The 9289-nt window shown below is 41.3% G+C and overlaps 3 protein-coding genes across 4 annotated transcripts; 2 read left to right on the top strand and 1 right to left on the bottom strand.

Annotated features, from left to right (window-relative positions):
- The first annotated feature begins 343 nt into the window (after positions 1–343).
- Positions 344–3811, top strand: lcp2b (lymphocyte cytosolic protein 2b). Its single transcript, XM_035669851.1, has 14 exons — positions 344–536; positions 854–916; positions 1023–1069; positions 1316–1378; positions 1467–1495; positions 1575–1615; positions 1795–1987; positions 2082–2177; positions 2279–2359; positions 2463–2547; positions 2645–2693; positions 2938–3012; positions 3171–3317; positions 3505–3811. Exons 1-14 carry the CDS (start codon positions 459–461, stop codon positions 3628–3630), a joined length of 1173 nt encoding a protein of 390 aa, XP_035525744.1. The 5' UTR covers positions 344–458; the 3' UTR covers positions 3631–3811.
- A 1335-nt stretch (positions 3812–5146) lies between these two features.
- syce3 (synaptonemal complex central element protein 3) lies at positions 5147–6267 on the bottom strand. Of its 2 annotated transcripts, XM_035669481.1 has the most exons (3): positions 6059–6267; positions 5638–5749; positions 5147–5536 (listed from the first exon to the last, which is right to left on the bottom strand). In XM_035669481.1, the coding sequence occupies exons 1-3, from the start codon at positions 6059–6061 to the stop codon at positions 5352–5354; spliced, it is 300 nt and encodes a 99-aa protein (XP_035525374.1). In that variant the 5' UTR covers positions 6062–6267; the 3' UTR covers positions 5147–5351. The 2 variants fall into 2 exon arrangements, with proteins under 2 accessions (XP_035525374.1, XP_035525376.1); XM_035669483.1 differs by lacking the exon at positions 6059–6267 and having other exon boundaries at positions 5638–5896.
- A 468-nt stretch (positions 6268–6735) lies between these two features.
- Positions 6736–9086, top strand: foxi3b (forkhead box I3b). Its single transcript, XM_035669407.1, has 2 exons — positions 6736–7576; positions 7777–9086. Exons 1-2 carry the CDS (start codon positions 6976–6978, stop codon positions 8352–8354), a joined length of 1179 nt encoding a protein of 392 aa, XP_035525300.1. The 5' UTR covers positions 6736–6975; the 3' UTR covers positions 8355–9086.
- The last annotated feature ends 203 nt before the right edge of the window (positions 9087–9289 follow it).

Here is a 9289-nt window from a genome sequence, read left to right as displayed (position 1 = left end):
CACAATGTGACTACAAATAAATACGCAGCAACCATTAATCTGTGATGTAAATAATTAAGGTATTAGCCTCAAGCACACATTCTACGTTAAAATTGTTCAAGAAATCTCTATCTCAAAAATCAGTCACGTAAGTTAGAACAAACTTAAATAATAAGCACGGCATGTAGCTACATGCCTGTGTGTACATAGGTGAGTGACAGGAAATGAACAGCTTCTATGTTTAGAGATGAGATATACTTTGCAGTGCGTGTGTGCATTAATATCATGTCTTAAGTCCTTTACAACCACTGAAACGACAAGCAGACGACAAACCACATGTATGCCTATTTAAAGGTCACTGAGGTCATTTTAAACTTTCATTTTAGAAGGTATGTTAAAGACTTTGAGAGCAAAACAAAAAGGTCTTGCTGTCAGTAAACCCTTCATTTTTCGGTGGATGTGATATTTAAGAGACAAGCATGAGTTCAAACAATGTTCCTTCTAAAATGGAGGTGATGGGATGGAATCCCCGAAGTCTAGCTGACTACATGAGGAGGGTGAGTATCGAAAGAGTTGCTTGAGGTTGAAATAAAACATTTTTATATCTTCTGTAACAGCAAGTATCTTACTGAAGTTTATTTTTTTCTGGTAAGTTAGTTTAAAACCTGATGTAATATTGCTTGAGTAATGGTCAAAAAGTCAATGTTTACCCACTTCGAATAATTTTCCTTTGCAACATTTGTTGTCTTTTTTCTTGGTCACATTTTGATGCAGTATATTTCCAAACACAAAATTAGTTATTTTCATACAATTATGTAACTCCAAACGTACAGTAAAAATGTGCCCACTCTAAACGTGTTTGACATTTTCTCAGCTTAAGTTATCAGGCAGTGACAGAGTAGTGATGAAGGGCAGCATAACTGGAGCACAGTTCATGGTAAGAATGTCTAAATATCTGGAGGCTTTTACACTTATTTACTATTCTGAAATACACATTTTTAGCAATTTATTTTCTATTTCTTATTCAAATCTACACCACCCAGCAAATGACGGAGTGTGACCTTCAAGTGTTCCCCAGCCTTTTTATCCCGTGAGTCTGACTGAAATGTTTTCATAAAAATACTGTTAAACAATCCATTAAAGCTCACTGTGGCCATGTGCAGTAATATGTATGACAAGACATAAGAGATTAGATATTCTCTGACATTGCATAATCTGCATTAGGTTGTAGAAGGTTGTGATGGTTTGGGCCACAAGTAGCTGTGCAGAGTAATATTGTAATACTGAACATATATATGTAATATTTTGCTAAAGTTTTGGTTTTATATCTTTATAGAATAATTACAAAGATCCAAAATGAAATCAACATGGGGGAGCAGAAGAGGGCCTTTGGTAATAAGTAAGAAAACAGATTTTTATTATAGACTTTCTAGCGAATGTGTTACTGTTACTAAACACTGCTTAACTTTAATATTTATTTTTCGCAGATCAAAGGTACAAAAGCATCCAAAGCAAGGTAACGGACACTTGGGTTTCTTTATGCCACTGATAAATGAAGCTTAGGTTTGATATTATTCTTTTTTATTTGTCTACAGTATTTGTACAAGAGGAGGAAGATTGGAACTCAGATGAGTTTGTAAGTAAAAAGTTACTGTTTTATAAATGCGACCATAAATATAGATAAATGCGACCACAGACAGATACATACCTCAGGGTCAAAGTAAACTGTTAATATCAAGTGACAACTTAACTACTTAGTATGTAGCATATAACAGAATAGTTGAATTACTTGTGTCATTTCTGGTCTGTGGTCAGGACAGTGACAGTGATCATGACTATGAGGGGCCACACCAGGAGGAAGGGGAAGGCAGCTACATCTGTCCTCTGACCGAGGGACAAGACAGTGACGAGACCAATGACGAGAACTACAGGCAGCCTTTCACTGCAGAGATAGTGAAGCCACCTCGACACCTAAAGGTGGCTCAACCTCCGGACGTTCACCACAGAGGTAACAGAAAGCAACCCAGAGAAAACATATCAGTGGATCTGCTACTTTGGTGAATTGGTGTTCATGTTATAAATATGTACATGTATGCGGGTAGATCCTGTCCATGCTCCGGCCCCTGTTGAAAGGACCTCAAAACCTCCAAATCTACCAAGACTGAACCATATTGGTCCGAGACCTTTCAAAGCACCAGGTGACTGTACATTTAATGACTCCATAAGCACCTGGTTTAATGATGACGATGTTGGCGATCTAAACCTTGTGTAAAATGTGTTTTCCTGTTCCTAACACCAGCCAATGAACCCAATCTGCATATTGACAGGAGCAAGAAGCCTGGACAACCTGCTCCATCTCAGAAAGACATTAGAAAACCAAGTATGTGCTGGTTATTATGTTGTGTTTGTAACAGCTGAACAGCAAAATGTTGTAATCACAGTGTTACACATTTCTATTTCACACTTTCCTTTATGTCCACAAGAGGGCGGCACTATCAAGGCTCTAGGCTCATTCACCACCAAGCCTGCTAAACCGAGAACCCCCAAACCTCCAGATGTGTGCAGCAGGTAGGCCAACCTGAATAACTTGAGTGTAGCCAAGCCCTTCACTCTCGGAAATCTAATTAGTAAAGTGTTTATTTTTGTGTTCCATGTCATCTGCCAGACCAGCTCCTCCAGTGCCAACAGCACCTGCTATACCGGGACCAAGAAAGGTGATAATCAAAAGTGGAATCATGATTTAGTCACATACTGTATACTATACTATATACTGTGAACACACATGATATCAATGGTGAGCTTTTCTGTGCAATTACACACTTTTGAGTACTTTCGAAAAGGAAACAGCAGATGGCGATGTTGTAAAAAGAACACAAATAAAACACACTTCAGTCATTGCACAAGGTAAATGAGGAGAGTTTATTTAGTCCCTGCTATGTTTTATTATGATGCATCCAGGGTTTGGATCCCAGCTGGTACGGAGGAAGGTTGACCAGATATGAAGCTGACATGGCCCTCAAAGAGATGAACGAGGTCAGGTGCTGCTTCTCATTGTCTCACATATCTGAGCCTCCTCTTCCTGGAACAGACACACACACAAACAGGCAGATGAATACACACACGATTGGATTTTCAATATTATATATTAAACAGAATGTGTGTGTTTATTTGTCCACATTTTGTGTCTTTAGGATGGGACATTCTTGGTGAGGGACAGCTCAAACGGCTCAGAAGAACACCCCTACACCCTGATGCTACTGAAACAAGGCAGGGTTTACAACATTAAGATCCGTAACCAAGGCAACTCCTACTCCCTCGGCAATGGCCTCAACAACAAGGTAAACTGAAAACGATGATACCATTATGTACCATGTTTAAATGAGTAGGAAAAAGTCAGTGTTTTCCCTCAAAGTAAAGTCAGAAGTTCACATCTTGCAGCACGCCTTGGGGAGCATTTGTTGCTGACTTGTGCTGCACTGCGTCATTAAGTCCCTGTCATCTTTTTTGTGTGCTGCTGTGCTGTAGAGTTTCCCTGGAGTGAAGGAGATGATTAACCATCACACACACACCCCGTTGCTGCTCATCGATGCCACAGACCCGAGCTCTGAAGCGCAGAGCCAGTGTTGCCTGCTGCACCCTGCGGGACTCTGACCAGCACCGGCACCAAGCTTAATGTGGGTGTTTGCGTCTTTCGTGGGCACGGATACACGAGGCTTGTTCGGAGGCCTGCAATTCCTGTTTTTAGTAACTTGTACTTTTAGTGAACAGAATTAGAGAATAAGGATGATTTTTACTTGGCTGGAGGTTTGTATATTTGATTAAACTATGTTTTTGCAGACACACAGCGTTGCCTCTGTTCTTCACGCCTCAGGTCGTGCAGGAGGCTGCTGCTTCGGTGCCTCTCGGACTTTCAGAGACGCCAGCTTGTCAGGGTGGCCAACACAAACGATCAGATCACACTGTCTCAGCTGGGTTCGCACTGCAAAAGAACACAAATTCAAGTCAACGCGTTTCTTAGATGCATAAAAGTCACAAAGCAGAACACGTAAGGTTGCACACCAAGGACTATAGCACCTAACAGTTACTTAAATTCCTATCTATTTGGCCTCGTTATTATAAAACACTGTGTAACAAGACTAGACTAATAGACTAGTATTAAATATTTGGGAATATAATTTTCTTGGCAAGAGCTCTCTTAAGTCTTAAATTGGGCTTGGCATCTGTTCAAGCATGTCTTATTATTTCCTGTTAGTATACAATGATAAAGTAAGTTAATTTCTTATTTACTACATGCCAAAACATTACACTATTAAAAAAAAAAGGGGGGGGGGGGACACAGCATCAACTCTCACAGCATCGCAAATCCTCCCACTTACAACGCTTAGTACATAACAAACATTTGGTGTTTGCTTCCAGGCTTGGAGCCTTTAAAGTAAGGAGATAGTTACAATCAAGTAAGACAACCCAGCAGACAGATTTGACTGCCTTTTTGCCCACAACTGTCCCCTCTGGCAAAAAAGAAGTTGCAACATCATGTCTCACATCCAATGGTCTGGTCGGACAGCCGTGTGTGTAAAAATCCTTCAGTTACTCCTATCTACCCATCAGCAGAGTGTGATCTGACAGACGTCGTGTAGCATCATGTACTGTAACTCTGCACCGCTGACACCTACAAGCGGGGCTAAGCTGCGCAGCAGTTGGTGTACAATAATCCACTTTTGGCTATCACGTCGCAGATCTTGTAGAACAGTTACATCATGTGCTTTGCATATTTGCAAATCGATCAAGTTTAACTTTAACCGGTGTAATTGATGCTTACTTACATTTTGACGGGGTAAAGGGAGCGGGATGGGGATAAACAGTCATACATACGTGCCAGTTGATCCATGCAGTTAGACAAGGAGTCCAGCCCTCTCAGTGTGTTTTCCACGTCATCGTAGGCAGTTGGGGTTGCTTGTTCTGTGTTTTCCATCTGGAGAACAGAAACAGGACAGGTTAAGTCAACAACAACAAACAACAAACTGTAATGCAATTATTAACGCTGGTGTAACATTCAAATTAAAATCTGAACATATCATTTACATTAGAAGAATAAAGAATTAATTGCAATGCGTGTAAGTCAGAGTCTATAAAAAAAAAACCAACAGATTCTCATTTTAAACGTTTTATTATTTAATTTAACAGGTTAAACAAATCAGACCTTAACACTTAAGGCCATGTTAACATCAACAACAAACAACAAGTCTATACATTAATCAATGAAACATCCCGTTTTAATGCAAAGAAGAAAGTTATAACTAGTCCAATACAATTACAGTTTCGTTTCATACTGCTTCAACACACGTTTCCTCGTATGATAACAGACAATAACATCACATCTGAGTGAGTGTTGTGGCAGCAGGATCGGGACTTTGGCTCATCCTTGGCTCCTGGTCCTGGTCTCCACAGACAACAGCTCTGCATCGGCGATAAGCTTCTTCCAGTTGCCGCATAGAGGCCCCCAGCTCGGGGCTGGTGCGCAGTGCCACCATGTCATAAGCCATCCAAGTCAGCTGCACTACAGGTGGACGAAAAAACACGACGATGAAAATGCAGCCGAGTTAGAAAAAAAAAAAAAAAACACCGTGTGCTGTAAAAAACGAATCTAACATAACTTACCTGATATATTTTCGACGTTTTCAATTATTCTTTCCAAGTCCTTGTTCAGCTCCAGCTCGTCGTCGTCGTTGTTGTTCTGCGGAAGCTCTTGGCGCGGAGGTGAATCGGCCATCTAACAATTAGAAAGCGGCATAATGGCCTTTTTTCATGAGCTGTCTGTTAAGTTACTCACAGAAACACCTCCGCTAAAAAGCTAACCGTCGCTAACGCCAGCTAGCCGTTCCAGCCGTTGACTTGTAACGGTAAACGTTATTAACGTTGGCATGGTAACATTAGTTTCTTCTTAAAAATGAAGATTCTAATAATTGATTAACAGCAGTTTGTGAAGAGGAACAACAGTAGCTACTAATACATTGTTTTTATAGCGATAGTGTATAAAGTTAGGAGGTATTATCTGTAATTAAAACAGGGGAAAACTTACCATATAAAGCTTTTTTTCCACTACGTTAGTTTGAAATAGAAAGTTCTCGCGCTAATTTGAGGGATTAAAAAATGACGCAATGCGCAAAAGAGATGATGTAAATTAACTTCCTGCGATTTTCAGGGTAAATTTCCACCATTATTCCTTAAATGTATTGTCTAAATTAGACAATCTAATTACCTGTTACTGTCTGGAGGCGAGGTACACTGTGTTGGCAAGAATTTGGAACTTTATTATAAAAAAGTGTAATTTGAGTATTATTACATATAGACCAATAACAATAGGCTAAGTCCCCTATAGTTACAGAGGCTACGTTTTAATTGGCTAAATAATATCAAAATACTATATATTCAGAATTATAAATACTTCTACTGCTAAACCCGGCTTAAATTTAAACATTCATTAATTCAACACATATTATTGCTTTTTAAAAACTACATTTAAAAAACTAAAAACAGAATTATTTCAATCTGTTTTCATTTGCATCATAATCTTCAAAAAATTACAGACGACTGAACTCAGTTTATGTTAATAATCACTTGAGTGGAAAATTATTTAATTGAGGGTGAACAAAACCCCCTCGAGGAACTGAACTAGCTGACAGCAGGAAAAAAAAAGACAAAGCAGGAACAGGATTCACCTGCGAAAACAACCAATCAAACAAGACAGGGGGCGTTTCCAGGGAAACAGATAAAGCAGGTATGACAGGTGACATCTTGACATAAAGCAAGGACAAACAGACAAGAAAGGGGTGGAGAAGAGTAGCCTACAACTTGGAAGCCATCATTTGGATCAGCTCACATTCAAATACCTGCAAACTGAACAAGAAAAGGACTTTTAGGGGCGGACAACAACCCTACGAAAAGAGTTTGGCATAGAAAGGTAGGACAACTAAAGGGTTAAGAAGAGACTCTGAGATGTCTTCATTTGAGGCCCAGGGCCAGTCTCCTCCTCGGTGTGGCCCACAGTTCCCGAGCCTCGGCCAGGAGCCCCCTGAGCTCAGCATGTACAGTGACTGTTACTACCCTCCTCCCTCACTGCCGAGTCCTCAGCGCACTACGCCGACCTCCTACGACCTGAGCGACTACACCACCTCCTCCCCAAACCCTTACCTCTGGTTCAACGGCTCCGGCATCAACACACCGCCGTACCTGGCTACTACCGGCCCGCCTGGCAACCCCGGCCCTCCTTTCGTCCCTCAGCACTACGGCATGCAGAGGCCTTACCTGGGTCCTGCTGGACCTGGGGGTCCAGGAGGGGAGCTGAGCTGGTTCTCTCTACCCTCACAAGAAGACCTGATGAAGCTGGTCAGGCCACCTTACTCCTACTCCGCTCTCATCGCCATGGCTATCCACGGAGCGCCAGACAGGAGACTGACCTTGAGTCAGATTTACCAGTACGTCGCTGACAATTTCCCTTTCTACAACAAGAGTAAAGCAGGCTGGCAGAACTCAATCAGACACAACCTTTCACTCAACGACTGCTTCAAAAAAGTACCAAGAGATGAGGATGATCCAGGTAATATTTTTATCTTATTTTATTATTACTTGTTTTTGGTTTTGCTTTGAATATCTCTCTCTCTCTGACAAAGAATAATATAAGTAATTAAATTCATTTCTATTTACAGTTTTATTATATTGCTTTTTGAATAAATGTGCTGTAGTGTTTTCTTTCATTCTTAAATTTAAATTAACCTCATCAACTCTATGTGCTTACAGGCAAGGGCAACTACTGGACACTTGACCCAAACTGTGAAAAGATGTTTGACAACGGAAACTTCCGCCGGAAAAGAAAGAGAAAGTCCGATCACCTCACTGGTAGTGATGGCGGCTCAGGGGCTCCAGAGTCAGGTGACAGCGAGAGAGGCAGTCCCAAACACTCTGGCAACACTGCCCTTAACATCTCCCCCACAGCGGACAGGATCCCCTCCCCTTCATCGTCAGGTCCCGCACCTTGTCTCAGCAGCTTCTTATCAGAGATGTCTGGTGTGACTGCCGGAGCAGCCGGGGAGGTGGGAGGCGATGGGTTAAGCAGGCCCCTGCAGATCAACCTTCCTTTAGATGGGCCTCATAGACCCACTCAACCCGGGAGCTTTAGTAGCTACTCCCCCAACTCAGGTGGCCCAGAGTGGGTACCGCAAGTGCCTGGTCCCCCTGTGCTCTCCTCATCACCCACCCACTCTTCCCTAGGCTACACTAGCCCAATCCTCAGCCAGTACAGTGGGTCTAGTGGGCATTTCTACCCCACACTGGGCTCGACAGGAATCATCTATCATCGTGAGGGCACAGAGGTTTAGTAAGACATTAAGGTGGGAAAGGTTTGGTTGGAAAAGACTCTTGGCAGGGAATTTTACATGTCTGATCACTTTTGTTGTAGAGAGGTTCTGTTGTGAAAGACAATACACGCATATGCATACACGCAAAGTATGTTTGCGCTGACTGAGACGGTTGAGTTCACTATAGCATGACAGTAGAGTAAGAAGGCTTTGATTCCCACAGGAACAGCTGAGTCAGTTGCAAAGAGCTATGAGTGTGACTCCATGAAACCACAGTCAGCCTCATTATCAGATCCTCAGTCAGCTTTTATTCAAACTAAAGCTAGTCTCTATCAGATCTGACTCATTATTAACAGATCCTAGATCTGATCTGCTGACATCAGGCCATTCCACACCATGCTATCTGTGATTATTTGATGGTATCACCCTTACAGCGCTCAGACAGCACATTTAGAGGAGTAGTTAAATTACGCCATTGTCTACATAGTGTGTGTGTAGACACAGCTCTAAAAGAATCAACAAAAGATAAAAGGTAGACTTTCTGTCTTTTTCATAGAATTAAAACTAAACAATCTGATGAACTTACAGTCTTGGAGTCTGATACTCAAGTGGTAATTGTACTTTGTAAATATGTCAATGTATTGTGTAATGTTATACATTTATATTGTTGGTTTGTTGGCTGTTATTGTGCAAAGTGGGTTCCTAATGTATGGTATATATTATGTATGTTGTGTTTTTGATATGAATAAAATGTTTTAGAGTTCTAAAATTGCATTTGAGTTTATTTTTATGAAGAATAATGAATAACTGTTACTCAGGAGCAATAAGGAGGCTATAAGATTTCTCTCAAACAACCCTCCCATCCCCCCCCAGAGAAAAACAGAAAGAGAAAGAAAGACAATAAGTTCTTACTGACAGAAAACAGTCCTGAAAAGCGATGACCAGTAGGGTAGGAC

Source organism: Morone saxatilis, unplaced genomic scaffold (genome assembly GCF_004916995.1).
Source record: "Morone saxatilis isolate NCDOM2014 unplaced genomic scaffold, NCSU_SB_2.0 Contig22, whole genome shotgun sequence".
Taxonomy (NCBI): domain Eukaryota; kingdom Metazoa; phylum Chordata; class Actinopteri; family Moronidae; genus Morone; species Morone saxatilis.
Note: the sequence above shows the minus strand (reverse complement) of the source record. Positions and strands in the feature narration are given on the sequence as shown.